This window comes from Lepidochelys kempii, chromosome 6 (genome assembly GCF_965140285.1).
Source record: "Lepidochelys kempii isolate rLepKem1 chromosome 6, rLepKem1.hap1, whole genome shotgun sequence".
Lineage (NCBI taxonomy): Eukaryota > Metazoa > Chordata > Testudines > Cheloniidae > Lepidochelys > Lepidochelys kempii.
Window position 1 is genome coordinate 43,829,914 of NC_136385.1, and position 24,989 is coordinate 43,854,902.

The 24,989-nt window shown below is 40.2% G+C and overlaps 1 protein-coding gene across 2 annotated transcripts; it reads right to left on the minus strand.

The window, feature by feature from the left end:
* Window positions 1-408: 408 nt before the first annotated feature.
* Window positions 409-13,765, minus strand: ARL14EP (ARF like GTPase 14 effector protein). Of its 2 annotated transcripts, none has more exons than XM_078853239.1 (4): window positions 13,721-13,765; window positions 8,162-8,670; window positions 4,995-5,125; window positions 409-3,935 (listed from the first exon to the last, which is right to left on the minus strand). In XM_078853239.1, the coding sequence occupies exons 2-4, from the start codon at window positions 8,582-8,584 to the stop codon at window positions 3,707-3,709; spliced, it is 783 nt and encodes a 260-aa protein (XP_078709365.1). In that variant the 5' UTR covers window positions 8,585-8,670; window positions 13,721-13,765; the 3' UTR covers window positions 409-3,706. The 2 variants fall into 2 exon arrangements, with proteins under 2 accessions (XP_078709365.1, XP_073203884.1); XM_073347783.2 differs by lacking the exon at window positions 13,721-13,765 and adding an exon at window positions 13,569-13,656.
* Between the last annotated feature and the right edge of the window lie 11,224 nt (window positions 13,766-24,989).

The following is a 24,989-nucleotide window of genomic DNA, read 5'->3' on the forward strand; positions in this document are numbered from 1 at the left end:
TAATTTAATCTTTATCCCATAAACAGTGCTGTAACCACACAAATATTTTCTGATTTCTGAAGCTGGAGAAATCCGAGAATGCCCCTTCATGATCAGACAGTATATAATCTTTAGACTTCAATAAGGATAGGAATGAAACTGAGTAGAGAAACAAAATCCCATGAGGCTACCCCCTAGAAGGTTACAGTGAAACCTGCACTAAGGACAGCCTTCAGTTAGGCACTCCTGTCTAAAGCGACCACTCAAAGTACCCAGTGTTTCTAGTGAATTGTTCTAACGCTAGCCATATTATTTTTAGTTGCATGGTAATTGAAGACAATTTTTAACCCTTCATTTAACGTTAATTTATATAACATTACTATTGAAGTAGTAAGTGGAAAGACTAAGTACATTTGACCAAGTTAAAAGTTACTGTCATTTATATTTATTTGCATTTGATTAACAAAAATTACAAGACTTCTTATAAAGTTGAGAGCGTAAGGAGTAAGATTGTGCTTTAATGTTTTAATGCTCCAGAAAGTTTACCAGAACTTGAAAGGCCAAGAGATTTTTTACATTACATTTCAGTGAATTATTTCATAGTTAGTATTGCATGAATCAAAAATCCAATGATAAAAGAAAAGAACGTCCAGCATTATCTTAAAAGCAAGCAGATTAAAATGCAGCATGAGTCGGATTTGGAGTTTAATATTTCATGAGTACCAGCTCTACAGCTGCAAACCTCCTGAGTTTCACATCATTTATTGGAAATGAAAATACCTATACTAAAAACCAGCATTTCACAAATGCGGCCACAGCCTCCTGGATTGTTGGGGGGGGAGGGGGGGAAGGAGGAGGAGGGGAAGAGCAAAGCAGCAGCCCCTCCCTGGTGTTCCTGGATGCACCACCTTGGTGTTGGTTACTGGGGCCACCAGCAGGGTTGCCCTCGCCCTCTCCCCCTCCCCCTGGAGACACCTAGAACACAACACTAGAGAAGCAGGCAGCCAGTGAGTTCCTCACCTTCCCAAGAGAAGTGGGGCTTAGGCTTTGGACTTCAGCCTTGAGGTTGCGGGGGGGGGGAGGCTCCTGCCACAGGGATTCAGATTGCAGCCCTGGGCTCCCAGCTGCGCAGCTTTGGGCTACATCCTCCAGCCATGGAGCTTCAGGCTGCAGCCCCCACTGCCTCCCTCGGCCCTCCTCTCCCACATCAAGGGTTTAATTTGTCCCCAGGCTTGCCGGGGCTGAGTATGTCTGCTGTGAAAAGTGATACTTGTATATTTGTTAAGATCACTTTTCACAACATGCTTATTAGCTAGTAATAAATAAATTACAATGATTTGGACATGTGTGTGTGTATATTTATTTTTTCTAACAGTAATTAAGTATTTTAGGGAAAAGTGTGACAGCGGCCCCCAGGAAGAGTTAGTGGCCACACCCTGAGGCCACCAAAAAATTTGTCCCGAGAATCCCTGTACTAAACAGCAAAATTACACTATCACAAAATTTTACCAAGAAAATCCTTCAAAAGGCAACAGTTACATGGCATCCTTGAGCAAAATTGATGCAAATCAGTCCAAAAATATGTAAGTTTGACAAAATAAGTCTGAAGCTACAGTAAGACTGTACAAGATTTTCCTATGTTTCTCTTATTCAAAACAATGCTATGTGTAACTGTACAGCTGTTAGGTCTAACTTGTTAAGAATTTATTAGCATTTCTACTATAAAATTTCAATTTACAGGAGTTTTGTAAAACTCAGCTGTGAAATGTTAATTCTGTCTGAAACTAGGTATACTAAATTTACTCTTTGGTTGAAATTATTTAAACTCCATTGGTTTGCACAACAGTTTGGCTATTTTTAGTCTAAACAACAGAGGAAAGACATCTGAACTATTTTAGCTGCATCTGTAAACCTTTACCAAAAAAAGCCATTAAAGTATGCAGTTCAGTTTACCGTGGATTAGCCATGTTGAATTTTTGTTTACTACAGAATTAACTGTAAGTCTAAATGATTTAAATAATCCTATTTAGAACCCAAGACTTTATAGTAAAGCAGTACATCAAATTATGTCAATGCAGTGACAATTCCAAAGAACATGAAAAAATGTTTGTCTGTAAAACTAGATATTAAATCTGGCAGATGGTTACAGAAATATATCATGAAGTAGTTTCTTTATGCTATGATCCCCTATAGTAGCTGAAGAGAGAAGCAAAACAGTAAGAAGCAATTCTATCATAGGCTTGTTATAACAAATGTTATGGAAGCCACTACAATCCAGATGCCTCACATGCATATGACCACAAACGTAAACTCTATGCCAGATTCAGCTTTTGCTCACCCAGTTCACTTTAGGAAGTAGGTTGCAAAGATGGCTTTGCTCTTGCCCACTGCTGATCCAGTTCCCCAGTGTAAGTGAGCAGCCTTCAGGTTGTTCTACATTTTGTCAGCTATCCATAGCTTCAAGAGGCAGCATCAGCAACATACCTAGTAACCTGGCTGGGGAGAGGGAGTTAGGGGCTGTAAGAGCACTATATGATTCTAAGCTGCTCTGATTCATCTATCTAGGGAGAATCTGCAAGTGACTGTTTAAGCTGGATGCACAGAGTAGCTATAGCAGGGAAGATGATCTAGCCTTCTCAACTGCTATCAAAAATATTCTCAGCAAATGTGCTGTAATACTAAGGTATCTTCAAAAGAAAGGCATCCTTTGTCCACCCCAATGAACAAAACAAAGCAAACAGAAGACAAACCACATCTAGGTTACCTGGGAAAGATTTGTTTAAACAATGTGTTGCAGAGTCCTGCCTCCATAACTGTGCTCCTGTCATTAGGAATCAGATAGTTACTGAGTTTTATTTCAAAACTGAATAGACACAGTATATGTCAAGTTTCATTCAGGAAAGGGTTTGTTTTAAACGAACATCCCAGTTACCAAGCTCCAAAGCAATGGGTTTGTAAAAGCAGTGCTGACAGTCTTTATACTTTTGGTGTTAAAGTCAGGATTTCCCCCATCCTGAAATATTAGTTCTTTTCCAATGGTGCAACTAGCAGAAACTATCAACTGCCATCTGTGAGACAGCACCCCCTAAGTGGTAAATACTGTTAAAATAATTAGGATAGAGCTTATTTATATTTTTAAAAGTATATTTATAGCAAACCAGTGCAATGAACATGTTGATTTAGCCCCTATATTGTTAGATGTTTAACTGTGCTATAACAGTCCCAAAACTCATTTTAGAAAATACAGCATTTACTATTTGCTATACACCTGCTAATACTGGTCACGATTGCCACTGCTTACATTTTAAACTTAAAGAGACTACGTTTATTTTTAAAAGATAGTAAAAACAAACATGAACACCAAGTCTTTAAGGGGAGAGGTGAGAAAGAAGAGATACATGGAGAAAGAGCCTTCTCTACAGAGCAGGGCATATGCAGCAGCTAATCCCAAATTTCTTTTAACACTTAACCAGCCACTCAGTTTCAAACTCTCACTGAACAGTCAAGCACTGCATTGTTCCAGCCTTTTTGCTGGTTTGCATGGATGAGTACAAGGTGGAATGAAGCGTGACAACACACAATTAGTATGAGTAACAACCTTTCTAAACCATATCAAACAATGAATTTGTAAGTCTGAACAGACTGTTCATGTGTGTTATGACAGGTTCCACTGATTTTCATTAGACCATCAAATTCTGTATTGGAATGCAACACAAATACTTATAAATTAACCCACATGCTTATTGCGAATAATTTCTCCTCCTTCTATCTCAATTTGTTCATATAACCACTTGCGATCACAGCGGCATTCAGCTCCACATTTGTTGGAACCACACTTGGGACAAGCATAGAAGCATCCCAGGCAATCTTCATCAAGACAGTCACAGAGATCCATCCCACTATAAAGCAGAAGTCCCTGGCTATCATAGACTTTACTCTTTGCTGGGATGACTTGCCTGTATAATGAAAAACAGGTGTTACTTCCAGCATTCATAACAGAAGACCTTCCAGTTTACTTGATTACAAATAGTTAGCAATGGATGAAGAGAGAAATTAAACTTTGTCAGCAATTTTCTTGTGCTGAAAGGTTTAACACCAAACCATTCTAAAAGTTACACATACTCCACTGCTTATTGTCAACCACGTACATTAAAATTTGACCTCTGAAAACTGGAGCAATATTTTTTGTAGCTCTTTTGAACAGAGGTTCTCAACAAGAAGGTTCTCAATCTCTTCCTTACCATCATTCCATATAAAGCCACTTGCAATTCACTTTACGAATACACAGTAAAATAATCTTTTGCAACAGGTATAGCTGCATTTCAAGAGACTGTACACAACTATACATGAAGTACTTTTGACAGCTGAGGAAATATTCCTTTTACACTTTACTCAGAGCTTATGTCCTAGTGAATTCTAGTCAATCCAAAAAGTGTGGTTTTAAAAAAAAGGAGAAAAGAAAAAAAGCCAAGTGTGCCTGTGGGAAAATCACATTCAAAAAAGCTGAAGTTGTGGGGTCTTGCCCAAGTTGATAGGTGACCTTTTTCTAACTTGGCAGATTTTTATTTATTTTTATTATATCCATTTTTTTATGCTTTAGCAGTGTGACAAGAATTATATTGAATTTAGTACAATGAAAGGTGATAGTCGCATGAATATTTCCCTCTCATAAGGCCTGCATTATTTGGCTTAGTTTGTTTTGCCTACAGTCAGACTTTTACTTTGCATAATAATACATGGAATTAGTTGCTATGTCTAAATTCAGTCGGTTAGCATTGCCATGTTTTAACTAATATTTTATTCTATTATAATCTCAAAGCATGGTTTGACAAAAATATTTTACTGTAATATTCTATACATTGAAACAAAATTAATAGGCTATCTCAAAAAGGAGATTGGGCTACATAATAAAGACTTAGTTTTGTCATCACTCCTCCAAGCTTTAAAAAAAAGAAAAGAGAGACAATCCAAACATCCCAAATTTTAAATATGAATTAACATAGTAAACAGCCCACCTGTCAGAATTAACCGATGTGCTTTTTGTTTGTAGCCTTCTCTTTTCCCTTTTACTGCTTTCTGGAGCAAATTCAGTCTGTCGTCCTGGATTAGCAAACTGCAAGGACTTCAAAGCTTTAGCTGTTCGCCCCTGAACAAAGATAGAAATTTTCATTTTAAATATTAATACCAAACCAGATCCATAGGAGAGTTGACAATCAAGCTGGGATTTTGTGAAGCCTCAAGTAAATTGTTAAGCCCAAAGCTGAGGCCAAGTGCTGCATCTATCAGCAGAGGACAATCTAAATCTTAAAAGAAAACAATTACACAAAGTAACTGTCCCACCCTTAGTGATGCAAGTTATATGAATAAATAGTATTATAAGCCTTACTTTAATAATTGTAAGGGTTCTTATTTTCTGGTTCTCACTCACTCTGACCTCTAACCCTTTCCTAATAAAGCTCTGATGTGTTGTTAAAATATAGTTTTGGGGAATGCCCTATAGCAGAAGTGGGCAAACTTTTTGGCCTGAGGGCCACATCGGGTTTCCAAAATTGTATGAATGGCCAGTTAGGGGAGGCTGTGCCTCCCCAAACAGCAAGGCATGGCCTGGACCCTGACCCGTACCCGACCCCCTCTGCTTCTTGCCCCCCCAACAGCCCTCCCTGGACTCCTACCCCCATCCTACCCATCCCCCCCCTGTTCCTTGACAGTTCCTGTCCCCGGGACTCCTGCCCCAACCACCACCCCCTGCTCCCTGTCCCCTGACCGCCCCCGGACCCCTGCCCCATCCAACCCCCCCTCTCCCATGACCTCCCCTGGGACCTCTGCCCCCATTCATCCCCCGTTCCCTGCCCTCTGACCGCTCCGCCCCCATCCACACCCCTGCCCCCTGACCACCACCCTGAACTCCCCTGCCCCACTAACCAACCCCCCAGCTCCCTGCCCCCTTACCACGTTGCCTGCAGCACCGGTGGCTGGTGGCGCTACAGCCGCGCTGCCCAGAGCACCGGGTCAGGCCACGGCTCTGCAGCTGTGCTGCCCGGTCACCCAGAGCATTGTGCTAGCAGCATGGCTGCGGGGGAGGAGGAACAGCAGGGGAGGGGCCAGGGGCTAGCCTCCCAGCCAGGAGCTCAGGGACCAGGCAGGAGGGTCGTGCGGGCCGGATGTGACCCGTGGGCCATAGTTTGCCCACCTATGCTCTATAGCTACATGGGCAGCTGCTTCTAAATTTCAATATCTTGTCTTAGAAGCATAACCTACAATCCTTCTAAAGCGGTCAATCTTCCCTCCCATAGCACCAAACTTAGTTTCTTTTAAATCGAGCTAACATTTAACATGATCAAAATGGTAAATTAATATATTGGTTTTATTCCCATTAAGTCCCTTGTTTTCTATTTCTTCTCTTATAACCTCTGAATACATAAGACAAAAAAATTTCCAACTCCATTTCCTCACTTGACTGGATCAAGAAGCAATTCTCTCCAAAAGAGTTAATATGTACAGGAAAATGGCTTGTAATTTTAAATGTGTTAAATATTTACATCAGATTATTAACAGAATTTAAAAAACTTTCCCATGATGCCACTAAACTTTTGATGAGAATTTTTATAATGAAAAGAGATTGGACGTGTTCTGGATAGTGCCTCAGCTATTGACAAGTCAAAATGCAGAGATTCCTAAACCAATTATATTGGACATTTGAGGATATACAGTAAAACTAATAAAAATAAACTTCGTGCCATATTTCTGAAATAACGTATGTACACAAAGGGAGGATTCATCCCTTCTAAAAATGAGTTTGTCTTGTTTACCTTCTAGATAAGTAACACAAGTCATTTTGTCAAGCTTGGCTGTACAAATATGCCAAATTTAGTACAGTAACCTTGTAGGACTGAGACCACAACATCATGGACTCAGTCCACCATAAAAAATTCCAGTAAATTTTTTGTGGTAAGAATTATTTCTGTGCAGTATGCAACACTTCAGAAAAAGTCTGCAATTAATGTGTCATTCAGATTTTGTTTGATTAATCATGGGTTCTCAAACTGTGGGTCGAGACCCCAAAGTAGGCCGCCCCCATTTGAATGGGGTCACCAAGGCTGGTGTTGGCCCTGGGCCCCAGGAAGTCTAAAGCCCAAGTCCCACTGCCCAGGGCTACGGTTACACACCCCCTGCCCAGAGCAGAAGCTCTTAGCCTTCAGCTTTGGCCCTGGCCCTGCCCCTGCCCGCGGTGGCAGAGCTCGGTCTTCGGTCCCCCCTCCTGGGCTTGTGTAGTAATTTTTGTTGTCAGAAGGGGGATCACGGTGCAATGAAGTTTGAGAACTGCTGGATTAGACAATATTTTATTATGACAAAAAAGCCAGCATTTTTCAGTTTGTAAATTTTTTTTGTAATTTAGCAGCGCTAAGACTTGGGCTATGTCTACATTACGCAGCTCTAAGTGACATGGCTGGGCCGCTACAGCCGGGCCGCTAAAAGGCACGCAGCATAGCCGCTGTCTTTCGGCTCTCCTCCCAACAAAGTGCTGTTCACACTGGCACTTGTCGTCGACAAAACTTTTTTCTTTCGGGAGGGTGTTTTTTTAACATCTCTGAATGACAAAAGTTTTGTCTTTCACTTGCCGGTGTACACATAGCTTTAGTCTAGGACTTACACATGTTCTAAATATCTACTGTAGACAGGCAGTGTACATTTTAACACATGCTAAGCTAGCTGCGTTAAAACCCAGGAAAAAGTGTGGTCTTTTAACAGGATCAGTTAGTACATCAAAAGTACATCCAGCCTTATCTACATTAGATTTTAGTAACGTATTAGAATGTGTTAGCTAATAGCCCAAGGAAAGACCTTTACACACATCTACAGGGGAGCAGAAAACCCTCCCTTTTTTCTAAAAGGTCAAGACACATACTATTTAATGACTATCCTATAAGAAAGTAGATTTTTTTAAAGAAGTTAGCATAAAAACAAAAGAGATTGATGGTCTCCCTTTAAAGCACATACCCATTAAATTGGTGAATTTTTCAAAAGAAGTTTTATAAATATTATCTCTCGTACACTAAAAAAATTAACATTTTCACATTTTAAGGAAACAAGTTATGAGCTTTCTTTATGTAGGACTCAAATCAAGCCCCACCCCATTAACCTGTAGAGTTTAGAGGGGTGAAAAATCGACCCATATACATACGTCTGAATCAAGTTTCCTTCTTTGGCGATCTTCAGGGTCAACATCCACACTTCCATTGATTATCTGTGTACACTTTGGACAAAGCTTCCAACCAGGTACAAACTGTCTTCCAAACTTGGCACTTAGAAAAGCTGCATCATCTAAGTCGATTGCGCGTAAGTTTTTCTTTGATACTTTCCTGTGTATGTTAAATGGGTCACAACATGATTTTTGCAGATCTTCAAATCTGTCAATGTAAATTTTTGCATGATGGAAGCAGATTGTATTGTTCTCAGAAAGAGTCACTCCAGTCCTAAGCTGAAGTAGTAGCAGATCGGATGAAGATAGATCTTGCTTAGTCTTGAAGCCAGCGTGACGGGTATAGTATATCTTATGACATTCATTAGCAGTTTGGAGCTGAATTCCAACTGAGCATGGATCCATCTTACTTGATCAGTATAATCTATTTCACTGTTACTTTGCCTAGAATCAATTCTTTGCAGTCTTTAGTAGGTTCTATGAGGATCACCCTGGAGAAAGCATTAAAATCAATCAGATTTGTGCTGCAAACCTTTATCTGTGAGCTTGAGAGATTAGGTTCAAGTGTTAAAAAACCCTAAAATTAAGTTTTATGAAATATTAGTGTACTATTTCCTTTTATTATAGTTGATAAGGCTGAGGATATGTTGGATTTTATTCAGAAATTAAGCTATAGTATATATTTATATTCCTTTTGGGGGAGGCTTGTATTCAAATCTATGGTAAATGTTGACCTACTTTAAATACCTAAACTCATCTATGGAAAAGTACAAATTCCAAGTGTACTATGTTAGATACGCTGTCGTTTGATATGATACACACATCCAAGCTAGTTGCAAGCCTAACATTAGCCCTTAAAAGTGTAGAAGAGTCTGATAAAAGCTTTGTGAGATTTTCTAGTGCAACACAATGGTGAAAGTTGCATGTGCTTGAAGCCAAAAGGTTAAGAAGCATTCATATTGAGTTAATTTGCTTGTCAAAATGCCAAGCCCACCCACAAGTAATCTTGAACTAAGAACATAAACTTAACTTGGAGTTATAAATTCAACCACATGATTTTTTTGTATAAAGAATTTGGCAAATATATAAATTGGGAAACATTAACAAGAATAAAGTGCACATATTTTGCTAAATATGGAGACAGTACTATCCATCTTTTATTTATAGATATATATCAAAAGCCAGCTGTACACTGGAAAAACGTATTTTAGAACTACTTGAGTTATCGCTTCCAACAAAATAAAAGCAAGATACTCAGCACACAAAATGTAATATTCTAGCAACAATAAAAACTAATATTTAATGAAAAAGTGTTCCAGACCTAACCAATATACAGAAGCTTCTAGCGTCATTTTTAAGTGTCTAAAGCTTAGAAAGGTTTCTTGACACAGGACAATGACTAGATAATATATCTTTTAAAAACAGAGACCATGAAAATCAATTGCATGCAGCATTTTTGCAGCAGAAATCCCCTTGATTGTAATGCTTCAGAGTTTTCCTAAACCTAACATCAATATTACCTAATGTTCAAAATGTATATTAAAAATTTAATTACAGTTAAAATATAAATATGAATAAATGAGGAACACATCAGAATGTTAGCATTTATTCACTGCAGACACAGTTCACAGGTGTCTTGCATGAGATAGTTGTTTCTAAAAGTAAAAATCCAAAACCAAATGATTTTCTAGGGCACTATTTTCAGTGAGCATCGAACCAGTTTCCAGTGCACAATCCTATAGTAGTTTGAAGACAGAAGTAATAACATACTACAGAATAACAGTTTTTACTATGTTCATTTTTCCTGAACATTTTTGTGCCTTGGTTTGTGTATTATCACAGGCTTTGCAATTAAGCGGTGCTCTGTTAATTTTCTGAGTTTTTAAAAAAATTTCATGAGACATACCAGAACCCTCAGCAACAGCATTCGATGCTATGGCAACAGTAAAAAAACCAACCAAACAAAAAAAACTTGACACTACTCAAGTGGTTGAGAAATATATGCGGTTTTCATTTTAAGAGCAGCAAATTTGTTTTTGTTGGCTATATTTGAAATGCATTGGCTATTTGCCTAACTGATTTCAGGCTGCAGCCCTCAAACCTGTATTTTAAGGAATGTATTTACAGTCAAACATAGATTATCTAAACTCTGCTTAACCAAAATTCTTGGTTATCTGAAAAGTCAAGTTAACTCTGTGAGAACTGATTGATGTTCTGGCCCTGAAGAGCTCCTAAGGTCTGCATGACTGAAATGCATGCAATTACCCCGGGTTTCTATAATTACCTAACATTTGAAAACCAATGGGGACTTTTGAGCTTTGAAAAAATTTATTCCAAATTCTTATGCAGGTCACTTTCATAGAATTTATAAGCTCTTATAGTATAACCTGTATGTTCATTTGAAAACGTTCATATAGCTGGAGTAGAGGCATGACACCAGAAATTCCCATTTCTCTACATCAGTGTTTCCCAAACTGTGTTCCATGGAACACGGGTGTTCCACACGATGTGAATAGGTGTTCTGTGAAAGAATCTAGAATTTAATTTTGACTCTTGCACTTGATTTTTGTACCACTTTGTACGCGCTATCCAGTTAGAAATTGTTAGTTCAAGTTATTATAAATTTGTATTTTTGCTTTGTTTTATAAAATAAAATATATTTGAGCATAAATAACGCAACTTTTTATTTGAAAACCAAACAACTACAAAATAATATTATAAGTGTTCCGTAATAGGCTAAAAAGCGGTCCGTGGGCAAAAATGTTTGGAAAATGCTACTCTACATATTAGCTTACACTTGTCTTCAGCGTTAGTGGCATAGGAAGATTATCTGTATTTTTTCATTATTGCTTCATTCATTGTCAAACCAAAATCCAGCCAATTAAAATTAGATCCAGGACCCCGTCAATTTTTGTGGCTTTACCGCAACAACTTCCTAATTATTTTTATTTAGCATATTTTTCTCCCCTCCCTTGCTTTTTAGGAGAGCCACAGAAACCAGCCAAAATGACTGACTACATTAGGCAAAAGAACAAAACTGGCTATAAACGAAGAACTATCAAGTGAACAAAGTACACAAACTACATAATACTTCCCCCTCCAATATTTTTGAATGATAAGAATTTTAGCGTTTACTTTGAGCAATAGAAAGTGATTTCTTCTCCAGACAGAACTGATCTTTGACAGTGTGCCTTTGAAGCTGTAAGTCTTTTATGGCTGGCATATAAACTGTTGACTTTGTTTTCAGAACTCATCAGCTGAGAATATAACAACTCAGATACTTGTCAGGGTTTACTTTGGTACATGCTGCACTGGTCATTTTCTTATGTTAAGATTGCCAATCTTTTTTGAGCTTTAAGCTTATCACTTTTAAGGATACTTGTCTAGCAGTTCTTTTGGATCTTTTTATCTTACACTTTATGGGTTACATTTTAGAGTGAATCAGAACAGACAACCATAAAATCAAATATTTATATAAAATATAAAACATTTACTTCTATGGCCTTTACCAAAAATGTGTTTTGGGTTAAATGTAATAGACAATGAATAATTCTAGTAGTGGTGTAAGTTGCATACTGGTAGTCTAGGTTTCACTATGTGCTGGAGGAAAAAAAAAGCTTGTTTGTTTGATCCTTCACTATGTGTGTATTTCTGAATGATTCCGGCCCCTGCTACATTAAAAATAGCACATATTACATAGCCAATATATAATTAAACAGGTTCCCAATTTTGCAGATGCATTCAAAAGCTGAATACTTGGAAGCTGAATTTGAAATAATAAAGTAGATTACTAAAAGTATTTTCTATTCATTTGCATTTATTTTCCTTAAAATGAAACTTCCATCCAGTTTTCTGATTGCTATTCTTGGCAGGCACCCACAATAATGGAGGATTGCACTACCTGAAGCTCCAACTGTACTCTGCTTTGAGAAAGCACCTTTTAAATGGGACACATCTGTGCATTCAACAATAATAAAGTTTATAGGACAATAAGTTTAGTTCTCGTTCCTTTGATTTATATGTGAATTGCTGGCACACACATAGAAACCGATGGATTTCCAAATTGGAAAAAGGAAGAAGTATATACAGTTCTTTTTAATTTAGAATAGCTCTCAGTGCAAAATGGAACAGAACAAAATTTCACACAATAATAGAAGAGATTTTTTTATTTTATTTTTTAGTAAGGCTTGTATTCACCAGGATTTCCTAATTGACACTTACTGCTTGAACAGTGCAAACTGAAACAGCTCAAAGTGATGTGTGACGCAGATGCTCAAGGCACAATGAAGCACTTGTGTAAGCTAAGCCAAGAACACTTGAAGGAGTAGTGCAGTGGGAAAGCAGGGAACAAGTGCTGAAAACTGAAGTAAAGGTGGCAAGAAATGAAATAAAACTAGACTGATAGCAGTGTGTTATGAGGAGAAAACAGAACAGCCAGAAGCTGCAACTTCAGGTCTCTCCATTCCCAAATAGACAGAGACCAGGCATATCAAATTGCAGCTTTTTATTTATAGTAGGATGGCATGCTGCTCGTATATATCCAAACAGTGGTACTGGTTAGAGCCAGCTTTTTTGGATGTCTGAAGTTTTATGTGCTTTATTCTTGAGACAGCATCAGCCACTACTTTTGGCAAATGCTAATTAAATGAAAGCTCCAGCCTATCTACCTAAACTATCACAGTATTGTACTACTGGGGGGAGGGATAGCTCAGCAGTTTCAGCACTGCCCTGCTAAACCCAGGATTGAGTTCAATCCTTGTGGGGGCCCTTTAGGGATCTGGGCACAAATTGGGGATTGGTCCTGCTTTGAGCAGGGGGTTGGACTAGATGACCTCCTGAGGTCCCTTCCAACCCTGATATTCTAAGTAGGCTTTATATTGCTTTTGACCCTTATTTAATCAGTTGGGTGCAGGGTTGGGGAAAAATCAGTGTTTTTAGAGTAAATTGTATACGGAGACAAAACGTGGAGCAAAGCAAGGTTTATTAGAGACAAACTCACACAAGCACTGCTGATGACAAAGAGGTACATTGTAGGCAATTCCATAATACAAGACCAAGAGACCAAAGTTAATAGCAAGTTCATTCAAAAGAAGGGGAAATGCCCCTGCGCGCAGGCTGCTGCAGAACGGAGCGGGGCAGACACCGAGGCCTGGTCTACCCTGAAAACTCACATCGACCCAGCTACGGAGGAGCTCAGGGCAATGAAGAAATCTTCCCCCTCCCCGAGCGCAGCCACGCCGGCCTAGCCCGGGTGTAGACACAGCTCCAGGCAGCCGCCCTGGGCCCTCCCTCCCTCGGCTCCGACTCCCCGCTCCCGCGAGCCCGCCGCCAGGCCCTCCCGCTTCAGAGCCTCCCTCCACCAAACCCTGCCTCCCCCGCCGCCCCGTACCTTGCCGTAGGTTTTCTTCCGCCCTTGTGCCGCCACCCCGGAACCCGACTCCCGAGTGCCCCCCACCAGCGCCGCGGTACTCGTGGCCGCCATTAAACCTCGCCGCGCCCCACAGAGCAGCGAGGCCGCCGGGAAGGCTAGAGAGTCGCTACCTTGCAGTCCGCGACATACACACAGCGACCAGAGAGAGGCGGGCGGGCGACGCCCTCGTGACCAAGCTGCCGCGCGAGCGAGGCTGCGCATGCGCATTGCTTGCGGGCCGGGCGCGCGGGCACTCAGGGGGCGGGGCTCGGGCTGCGGCCTGGAGCTCTCTGCCGGGGCGGCGAGTCCCGCCCTGTCCGCCCAACCCAGCGCGAGGGGGCGGGCTGGAGGGACCGTTCAGGGGCTCGTGGCTGCGCGGGGCGCGGCTGCTGCTGCTGCTGGCCCCAGTTCCCAGGCGGAGGCCGGGGCTGCATTGGCGATTCCGCAGCAGAGCAGAACCGGCGGCTTGGAGAAGTTCGGCGAAGAGCTGCGGCGCTCGTCTGCCCTCCCTCGGTCTTGTGCCGGCGCGGCCCACACCCGGCCCTGCCCCCAGAGCTGTGCCAGGCCTGCCCTGAGGGCGTCGGGACTTGCCCAGGGTGGTGCAGGAAGCGTGTGGCAGACCAGGGCGTTCAAGCCTGGCGGGCATCCCGTGCAGCAGCGTGGACCTACAGCCCGCCTGAAACACTGGTGCCCAGCCCAGAGCTGTGAACTGAGCCACTCTTCTTACTTCTCCAGCAGTGTGAAGTGAGAACAATAGATGTAGAGGTAGCGTATGATAAGGAAAAAGAAAAGGAGTAAGTGGCACCTTAGAGACTAACCAATTTATTTGAGCATAAGCTTTTGTGAGCTACAGCTCACTTCATCGGATGATAAGGATGAGTCTCAGAAACCCCAGGGCAGCATCCACCCCACTGACCAATACTCCGTTGAAAGAGCTGGTTGAAAGTTGGTATTTCTGTTTTACAGGGAATCTACCCTTCTTGGTTCCAAATCTGAAGAGTCCAAAATTTATATAAAAATTTCCCCAGGCTGCATATAAAAATGAATAAAATATAAAAAATAAACTTGTGGAGAGTCCTTTTGAAATGAAACAAAACATTCCATTCCAGTAAGGTCACTCCACAGTGTTTCAAAATGGAGCAATCCCCTAAGACAAAATCATGACCTTATGACACTGTGATGTTTTGTTGTTACCTTACGCACCTTGTCTCTCTGTTTGTTTCCACAACAAGGTGTAAGTACATTGTCTGTTTCCCAGACTGTTTTAGCCTTATCAAAATGCTTCATTCAGATTCCCCATCTCCTCCAATGGCAACACTGAGTCACATTCCTAGTTCCCACAGATTTTTTTCAATGGAAAAATGCTCTATTGGAAAGTTTTTGACCCACTCTGTAATGAAGCCATGCAAGTTTCGCTTGTTTCATATTTACTGTTTTGCACAGTTCTAGTTGTCAGCTTTTCCTTTTTCCCCTTCAGTCATTTTGAATATAGGGTGGTTGGCTCATGGGCACAATTACAGCCATGAAACATTTTGGGGAATCAATGCAATGTGTTCATACACTGTCATGAAATAAACATTACAACATTGGAATGCCTATAACTTTGTCCTATGGGAATAGGAAGTTGCAATAGAGACCATTAGAATCTTTTAAGTAGTTGTTGCTCTTTTGTTGGTGGCTGTTGATTTCATTTGGTGAGGTCCGAAAATCTTTCAAGATAGATTTAGAGTCAAACTCAGCTTTTATTTCTCCACGGTTAAGTCCTGAATGATGTGACAAGTTAAACAGCTGAGGAGCTGACACCAGCCTGTTTGTTTAAATTACAATCAGATGGCAGTACTGGGATTGGTCAAAGTATGGGTCTTCCTGTGAAATTTTAAACTCCACCTTCAGGTTTGTAGTGGTAGATTATATCCAAAAGAAATTTTAAAAAAGGATTAAACATGCATTTTTATTCAGGAAGCTTATAGTAATTGCTCTCCAGTTTAAGCCAGTTAAGCTCTTGCATCAACAAATGAGGCTAATTTGAAGAGGGTTTATTCCTATTATGGTTACAACTGTGTGCCTATCTGTGCCATGTCAAATAAAGATAGGATTAGGTATCCCATACTGGCCTATCAGTGGGAACAAACCACATGGGAGACACAAAAAGCAAAATACTGCCATCCTTACTTGTGATTAGCTCAGGCAAAATGATTAACTCTGTAATACAAAACGTAAAATAACCTGGCCAATCGTTAATTCTTTATGCAGGTTTTTACTGCATTTTATTCGCATTCATTTCAGTGGAAGTTTTGCCTGAATAATTACCAAATACAAATTATAAAAAGACTTCAGGATTTGTCCCGTTGCCTTCTATGGGAGTTTTGCACATGTAAATCTTAAGTAAAGTATCTGGCCCCAAAACAGAGCAGAGACCCACTTAAGTTCATAGGTGTCATGCTCTCTGGAGTGCCAACCTGAGGGCAGACTGTAAGAAAACAGGACAGACACTGCAAACTGGTGGTGTGTTCTATAATTAGATTGCACTAAGCCAGCGACAAATGTGAACTCCTGGATCATTATACCAGTCTTACCATGGAGTCATAGACAATCCCCTTTAGACTCTCCAGTCTATCTTGCCACCCAGACAAACTGGACTTTGTGATAAAATGGTCATTTACACCGAAAATAACATCACATCAGGTTCCTCCCAGTCCCAAGAGACCAGTCATTTACCCCGGATCAATTGGTACTCTAGATCTTACACCAAAGACAATGCTGGTAGCCAAGTCTATAGTAAACTAACTAAAAGTTCTGTTAGCTAAGAAAGGGAAATGACAGTTTTTGAGAGGATAAAGCAGGTAAAATATATGCACAGGTAGGTCACAGTTTGTAATTCCAAATGGTGGCAGTGATATAATAAACTACCAGTTCCCAAATGTCTTTTCAGGGTACTCAGATTGTCTCTGGGGATTTCTGCTTTGTGTCTGCTATGCTTCCCTGTAAGTGTCCAAACAGTCCAGAGATGCAGGATCTTTCCTTGAATCCATATTTATAGCTTCTTACAGAAAATAAGATGAGAGTGTCACTACCCATGTGGGCTTTTCCTTTGATGATGGAAAGTAACAAATGCACTTTGAGTCTTTGACCTCTGATCATCACACACAATGACCACTTGCTTTGAAATTAGCACTTTTTTCTTAAAGTTCTTCATTTGCATTCCACAAGGCTTCTTTCTTGTTTGATGAGTTATTTAGTTACAGGGGTATGCACAATATAAATGTTTGCTACAACATTATAACGGGATACAGATAAGTGAAATCAATGCAAGTAACATCCCACTAGTTTTCATGAAGTTTAAACACCAAATACACTCTCATATATTTAACAATCACTTTGATCTTTCCTAATACACAAGTGAGTTGGCCTAGGGCTCTGGCATGAGCTAACACCTCGTCTGCCAGCATCACTATCAGTATGCATTAAAAACGACAGGTTTGACAGACATTGGATCTTCTATGTATGGTGTAGTAGTCGTGTCGGTCTCAGGATACTAGAGAGACAAGGTGGGTGAGGTAATATCTTTTATTGGACTAACTTCTGTTGGTGAGGGAGATAGGCTTTTAAGCCACACAGACCTGAAGAAGAGCTGTGTGTGGCTTGAAAGCTTGTCTTTCTCATTGGATCTTCTAGTCCTTTCCACAACCAAAGCCATACACAGATTTTTTGTGAAAGCTAAATGGTCAAATGTGATATGAATTCCACTTTCAGGCCTGGTCTACATGTAAAAAAAAAAAAAAATGTAGTTAAGATGACCTAAGCACTGGGTGTAGAAATTGCTGAATCACTGGACCTAGCTACTGCATCTTGAGGGAATGGATTTACTACAGCTACGGAAAACCTCTTCCATCTCTGTAGTATCTACACTACAGCAGCAGAGCTGCTGCTGTGTCACTGTAGTGTAGACATACTCTCAGTTACACATGCTGTACTGCACTGAGGGCCCTGAAAGCCCCATGTGTCTATTTGGCTCATAGTGCATAAAAATTGGCTAACATTTTAAAATGAAACCAAATCCCAAAGTGAAACTCAGGACTGGTCTACACTTGGAACATATAGCAGCGTAGCTACATCTCTCAAAAGTATGAAAAATCCACACCACTGAGAGATGTCGCTATGTCGATCTAACCCCCAGTGTAGGCAGCGTTAGGTCAACCTAGTTACTGCCACTCAGGGATGTGGATTAACTCCTCCCATCACTAGTGAGTGTCTACACTGAAGCACTGTAGTGGCACAGCTGCAGTGTTGCAGCTGTGCTACTGTAGTTTAAGTGTAGACATACCCTCAGGCTGTGCAAACCCACAGTAACCATAACTGAAAAATAAAGTTCATGTGCAGTTGAACCTCGGTGAACTGAAACTGCAGAGTTTCTCACAGCTATGTGTGTCAGCACGTCAGTTATAGCTACCAACTGTGGGTGCAGTGATGCAATAGAGCCAGAAGAGGGCATGCTAAACTTTTTTTTGTAGGTTTTTCAGAAATTCGGGTTGCTGTTTAAAAAAAATTAACAATGGAATTGTAGAGTCCATATAATTCAAATTATGAAGACTTTCACTGTTATTAGACTAGGACAATTTTAGGCAAGCAGCCTAAATTTGTTCTCTTTCAAAAACCTCCTCAAAGCACATTTCTTCCCTGAAGGCTAGCAGTAATCCACCACGTATTGAAGTATTATTTATTCTAAAAAACTCCAGAAAATCTGCTGCATGCATCACTATTTGTGATGAAACCACCTCCAGATCACCTAACGTTTTGTGAGTCTTAATTGTTGCCTGTTGTTTGTCTTTTAAAATTGTAATATCTTTGGGGCAGAGACTATTGGTCTGATCCTGAGAGATGCTATGCAATTCCAGCTATGTTTATGCAGATGGTGTATTCCTGCATGTCTGCAAAGCATCATGCACATCAATGGTGCAATAAATAATAATAAATAATAATTAATAAGTAAGTACAGCATACATGTTTTAATAGATGCCTTTGATAGTAGTGCCATATATTTAAGCAGAAATGGATAGTTTTCCATTGGTGACATTTCTGTCCAGTCAGAGGCAATGCACTTCTAGCTTTCTAATTAAAGAAGAATTGGACTGGAAGGGACCTTGAAAGGTCATCTAGTCCAGTTCCCTGCACTCAAAGCAGGACTATGTAATAACTAGACTAGTGGTTCCCAAACTTGTTCTGCCACTTGTGCAGGGAAAGCCCCTGTCGGGCTGGGCCGGTTTGTTTACCTGCCGTGTCCACAGATTCGGCGGATTGCGACTCCCAGTGGCCGTGGTTCGCTGCTCCAGTACAATGGGGGCTGCTGGAAGCGGCGGCCAGTATGTCCCTCGGCTCACGCCACTTCCAGCAGCTCCCATTGGCCTGGAGAAGCAAACTGCGGCCACTGGGAGCCGTGATCGGCCGAATCTGCGGACGCGGCAGTGGCTTTCCCTGCACAAGCGGCGGAACAATTTGGGAACCACTGAACTAGACCATCCCTGACAGGTGTTTGTCTAACCTGTTCTTAAAAACTTCCAATGATGGAGATTCCACGAACTCTCTAGTCAATTTGTTCCAGTTCTTAATTTCCCTGACAGGTAGGAAGTTTTTCTTAATGTCCAACCTAAACCTATCTTGCCCATTGCTTCTTGTCCTATTCTCAGAGAAGAACAAGAACAATTTTTTGCCCTCTTCCTTGTAATAACCTTTTATGTACCTGAAAACTTATGTCCCCCTTCAGTCTTCTCTTCCCCAGACTAAACAAATCCAATTTTTCAATCTTCTCTCATAGGTCATGTTTTCTAGACGTTTAATCATTCTTGTTGCTCTCCTCGGGACTTTCTCCAATTTGTTCATATCTTTCCTGAAATGTGGTGTCCAGAACTGGACACAATACTCCAGCTGAGGCCTTATCAACACAGCACTGATTATAATTATATGTGGCATGTGCCCTTGTTCTGTAATGACCTATTCCCCTTAACCTGCTTTGCTATCATGCTGCATAGCACTATGCATTTTATAAAATCATAGACCTAAGAAATGGAAGAGACTTATACGATTATTTCCCTTTATTTCCCTGACAATTCAGAATTGTTCCCCACAGTACACAAGAAGCCAATAACAGCATGAACAAAGTAAGACATCTATGTGATTGCAGAGCCTCCCAGTCCCATTTTGCCCAGCATTTAGTAGCTGAATATCTGCTATTTTCAGCAGATTCTAAGCGGATGACAATAAAAAGGTAAATTTTAGTCAGAGCAAATACAGCAAGCCATAGTGTGAACCTAAAAAGTCATTTTAGTGACCCAATCAAACTAATTTTGGTAACAGGGTAGTGAATAACATCATGCCTATGACCTCAGGCAAAACACAGCTGGTGGACAATATGGTAACAGATGACACCTCATTCACATTCTACATATATTAACAATGCCATCACTTTCATCAGCAATCATGGTATGAGGACTCAATGTGGACATGAGTTAGAAGAGTATGAAAGAGATTGTGATGGAAGCCTGTCTTGGTTCCTTGTATCATTAGGGACAAGCCAACAATGGGAGCAGAACCAGCTAGATAAAACAGTGCTATAAACAGCTTTCATGCATGGTTCTGGCAGAAGCATACCTGATAGCCTGTAGCTGGAGCAGATTACTGGAGCAGAGAGCCCCTTTACAAGTCTGAATGGAGTATTTTGGCTTTAAAGGACACCATACAGTTTATATATATATAGCCAGTTTAAAAACAGAATTAAAAGTTAGTTTCAGGTATTACAATTGAGCAAATTTGTGTCTTTATATTCATGTTTTCCTATTTTTTTATATTTTTCTCTCCACACAAACAAAAGGAAAAACTAAAGCTGACTATACACAAGTGCTGTCAAATGCACAAAGTAAACAAACTGAAAAAATAGAAGATGTTTTCCAGCTAATCTGTAATTTCCAGTAACCTTTGGTATAACTTATAGTAATAGCTAAAAAAATTCATACAAATGTGATTTTTACATTGACTGTATCCCTTTAATATGTAAGGATTTAGTCATGATGCCCTTTCTTTGAACTCTTTGTCAGAGTGTTGTAGAAGGGGTTAAATGGGTCTACATAAAAATATATATAAAATATTTTTAAAAAGGTGAGAAAGGGAATTTACACTTATGGCAGAAGATATTCAGACAGGATTCTAAAGCACCAAAATAAATTGCATAGCTCTTAATGTGTCAGATACTGGACTTAGACTACTACATTTGCCATTTCCCCATCTAACTATTAATAGAAAACCATTCTAAAGTCAATTTATATTGCTTAAGTCATACATTTCCCAAGACTGACAGAGAAACTGTAAAGTGCTATCAGTCAAGAAAGGTGATAGGCAATACCACTCAGTGGAGGAAGGCTTGGGATGAAATGTGTGAAATTAATGAAGGAGAATAATTCATGAGGTGAAATTTTCCTGATACAGGTTGTGACATCAGTGTATATTAAATATCAGGGGAGAGCACTCAAGTCTGGGTATTCACTTTTTTTAAAGCTAGTGTCTATCAGTAAGGCTGATACTATCGGGCAAGATCCTGATTTCATTCACACTGTCAATCCAAGTAAATCCATATTCAGTGAATCTAGATTGGCTTTAGCTGATCACACTAGCTTTACACCTGTGTAAATGAAATCAGAATCTGGTCCATAGCGAGGAAGACCCTTCAGTTCTAGAGTAAAAGGATTATCAAGATTAAAGATGAATGATGCGTAAGGTCCCATTACTGTTGTCAGTAGTACAGGATGGCGACTTACGTCATCCAATCTGTTTCTCTCACAATGCAGGTTTAGTCACAGCCATATTTCCTATATGTCCAAGCTTTAAAACTGTTGTATTAAAGCAGGTGCTACAAAGTAATGAGTGGGCTCCTAAAGTATTTTCAAATTAGTCTTGTGATGGGAACATGGGATAGTCAGATTACATGAGTTCAGTTCTGATTAGTTTCTGGTGGCATTGAGCAAATCATTTAACCAGTCTGTACTTCAGTTTCCCCCATCTTTAAGATTGGGTATAATAAATAAAGCAATTGTTCTACTGACTTTTTTACCTCCTGAATTATTCTCCTTCATTAATTTCACACATTTCACCACAGGTCACATCACTCAGTAGAGAAAGGCTTATCACCTTCATTGCCTTTTTCCAGCTTTCTGTGGCCCTGATCATGCAGTATAAAAGACAATGACAGATTTGCCCTTAAGGAATGCTTGCAAACCACTGTGAGATAATACTGTGAGAGCCTCAAGTTGCTATTAATAGCATATTTAAAAAAAAACAACCACAGCCTGGTTTACTGGGGAAGTGAAGGCAGCTTTAAAAAATAAAACAATATATACCAAATTGAAAAAAAGAGGGGAAATTGATAGTAATGATTATAAATCATTAGGAATTGTAGAAAATTGATAAAAGAAGCAAAAGGACATAAAGAGAACTCTATGGCCAGCAGTGTTTTGGGCAATAAGGAGGTTTTTAAAAAGTATATTAAGAACAAACAATGATCTTAATAATGGCATTGATCCATTACTAGATGGAAAGGTAGAACTATAAATAATAATGGAAGAAAGGTAGAAGTTTTCAATAAATATTTCTGTTCTGTATTTGGAAAAAAACAGCTGATGTAATCATATGGTGATGACAAAACACTTCCATTACAACTATAACTCAAGAGTATGTTAAACAATAGATACTAGATTTAGACATTTTTAAATTAGTGGGTCCAAGTCACTTTTATCCAAGAGTTTGAAAATATCTGGCTGAGGAGCTTGGTAACGTTGATTTTCAGTAACCCTTGGAACACTGGGGATACTCCAGAAGACTGGGAAAAAGCTAACTGGACCAGCAGGCTGTAAGCCTGGCATTCATCCCAGGCAAAATAATGGAACAGTTGATACAGGACTCAAGAAATAAACAATTAGAGCAATTAGTTATATAATTAATGCCTATTTTGATGAGATTACAGGTTTTGTTGATAAGGCAATAGCACTGATGTAATATGTGTAGACTTCTGTATGGCATTTGACTTAGTACTGGATGACATTTGGATTAAAAAACTAGAACAGAAAATTAGCATTAAATAAATTAAAAACTGGATAAATGAATGGTTTCAAAATGTAAATGAGAAATCATCATCAAGCATGTATGTTTCAGATTATTTTAAAAATTCCTTTAAATAAGTGTTATTTTGAGAGTTTTTTGGTTCCCTGTTGATATACACAAAGGTCTTTACAACGAGGTTGAACTTATCTAAGGCCCCAAACTCCTGCACTAAGGTCCATCAATTTTGTACCCTACACATGCACAGTAGTCAGCACTAGCAGATCCTGATGCAGATTTGGGTACTAAAGGCCTGATCTCATGATCCTTGAACTCAGTGGAAGAACTCTCATTGATTTCAACGGGCTTTTGAGCTGTCCTCATCTATCAATGCAGAGGAGCAGTGAAACTGACTATACATAAGGTACTGTCAGATGCACAAAGTAAATTAACTGAAAAAATAAGGAAGTATCCACCAACTTCTTTCAGTTCTCTAATCCTAGGTGCACATTTTCAGAAAGAAATATTTTTCAAGTTGATAGTATCCCTTTAATGCAATCTGTGTGGTTTCTGATAAATTAGAAGTTTTCCTGACCCCATAATAAGAGAGTTACCAGTTTATTTACCAGTTTTTGTTTTGGTACTTCCATAGCTCATTCTCCTTTTGGAAGTTAAAGTTTTTAGGCTATTATCCCAAAATGTGGAATAACCCACTTTGTTTCTGAAAAAGGGTAAAACAGCTGAGATAGAACATTTTAAAGTTTGTTTCCTATTGTGTGTTCTGAAACTTCTCATAAACACGTCAAGAGCCCTGTAGTATGGATTTATACAATACCTTATTCTATGTACTCTGGATTAATGTAATAACCTCAGACTGGCCCAGAGCAAGGTATTGTGATCTATAAGGAAATTAAAGTGTTCCACTTTGAGTAAATACTTATTGACAAGTATTCACCTACTGTACTTGAACATTAATTAGACTTAGGATCAAAGGCTTCTAGGGAGGGATCCTGAGGTGCATCAGGGGATATTTATTTTTAAGGATGATGAAGAAAAAGAACCATGAAGGAAGCCTCAACATGATGTGCTTAGTTTCTTTAGCATAATCTGCCACTTCATTTTCAGTGCCCTGCATTTGTGATCAGTGTCAGAGCTAACAGGAGGCTCAGGGGAAGGGTGACAGCCCCATGCCCAGGTGCTTTAGATGTGTGCATAGTGCCTTTTCACATGGGGCTGGAGAGTGGGAATGCCCCACCTTCACCTGGCAGCAGTGGCTCCTGTGCTGCAGGGCTGGACCAGGTTCTCTGCTCTTGATCTTTTGACATGGCTCACAGGTTTGCATGGTGCTCCGAGCCCAGGCGCTGGGTCATAACATCATTCACTGAAATCTGGGCTGGCCGTCTCTCCTGCATGGCCAAACCTGCATGGCACTGCAACCCCGAGCACCAGGTTGCAATGGCTGGAGTGGAGAACTTGGCCCAGCCCCATGGGACAGGATCCCACTGCTCCTGGGTGAGTGCAGGGCAGGGTTTTGCTTTCCCCTGGTGCCTTCTGTTTGCACTGCTCTAGGATTAGGGTTGCAATGGCAGCAGATGTTGCTGCAGGTGGTCAGTGCTCCCTCAGCCATTTGCTCCCTCCCAGTTGCAAAATATGGCTCAACCATTGTTGGCAATAACAAATCATTTATGGCAGAAGACAAAAGATGCCACCAGATCTGAGTGGATGGAAAAAGATTTAGGATACAAGTGAATACTGAAGAATGTCTCTCCTGAGGAGTAAGAGTTGAGGGGGATGGCTATGCAGCTCCACCTGCCTAGCACACCCTTTTTCTAATGGCTTTTTCTAGTGACTGGATTTTCCTAGCGAATGGAGTTTCAAGAGGCCCTGATTCAGCAAAGCATTTAACTTTAAGCATAGGAGTAATTTCATCCCTATTCATCAAAGCACTGCAGCACATGATGAAGAGCTGTACTGAATCAGGACACAGAGTAATCCTGTCACCCTTCTTCACAATAAGTAGTACCTTACTCTGCAGGTAATCTCACATCAGTGGGGTATACGGAGTCAGGGCCATATTGATTTTGATGGAACTACCCACAGTAAGTACTCATCAAGATAAGTAAAGGGTGCACAGGTGGGCTCTACAGTACTACCCAATGTGAGGAAAGGTGGCAGAATTGGGTCCCAAAGCACTTATTTGATTGTTACTTTGATCTGATTTGTTTATGCAGTTTTTCTAAATCTGTTGCTATTTGCTCAGTTGCCCTATTTGTTTTTATCATTTGTATGGAGCTACGAATGGTTGCATTTGAACAACTC

Coding starts and splice junctions, on each gene's coding strand:
- ARL14EP (XM_078853239.1), bottom strand. CDS start 8,584: ATGGATCCATGCTCAGTTGGAATTCAGCTCCAAACTGCTAATGAATGT. Junction 5,126..8,161: donor GAAGGAAACTTGATTCAGAC/GTATGTATATGG, acceptor ATCTTTGTTCAG/GGGCGAACAGCTAAAGCTTT. Junction 3,936..4,994: donor ACATCGGTTAATTCTGACAG/GTGGGCTGTTTA, acceptor TTCATTATACAG/GCAAGTCATCCCAGCAAAGA.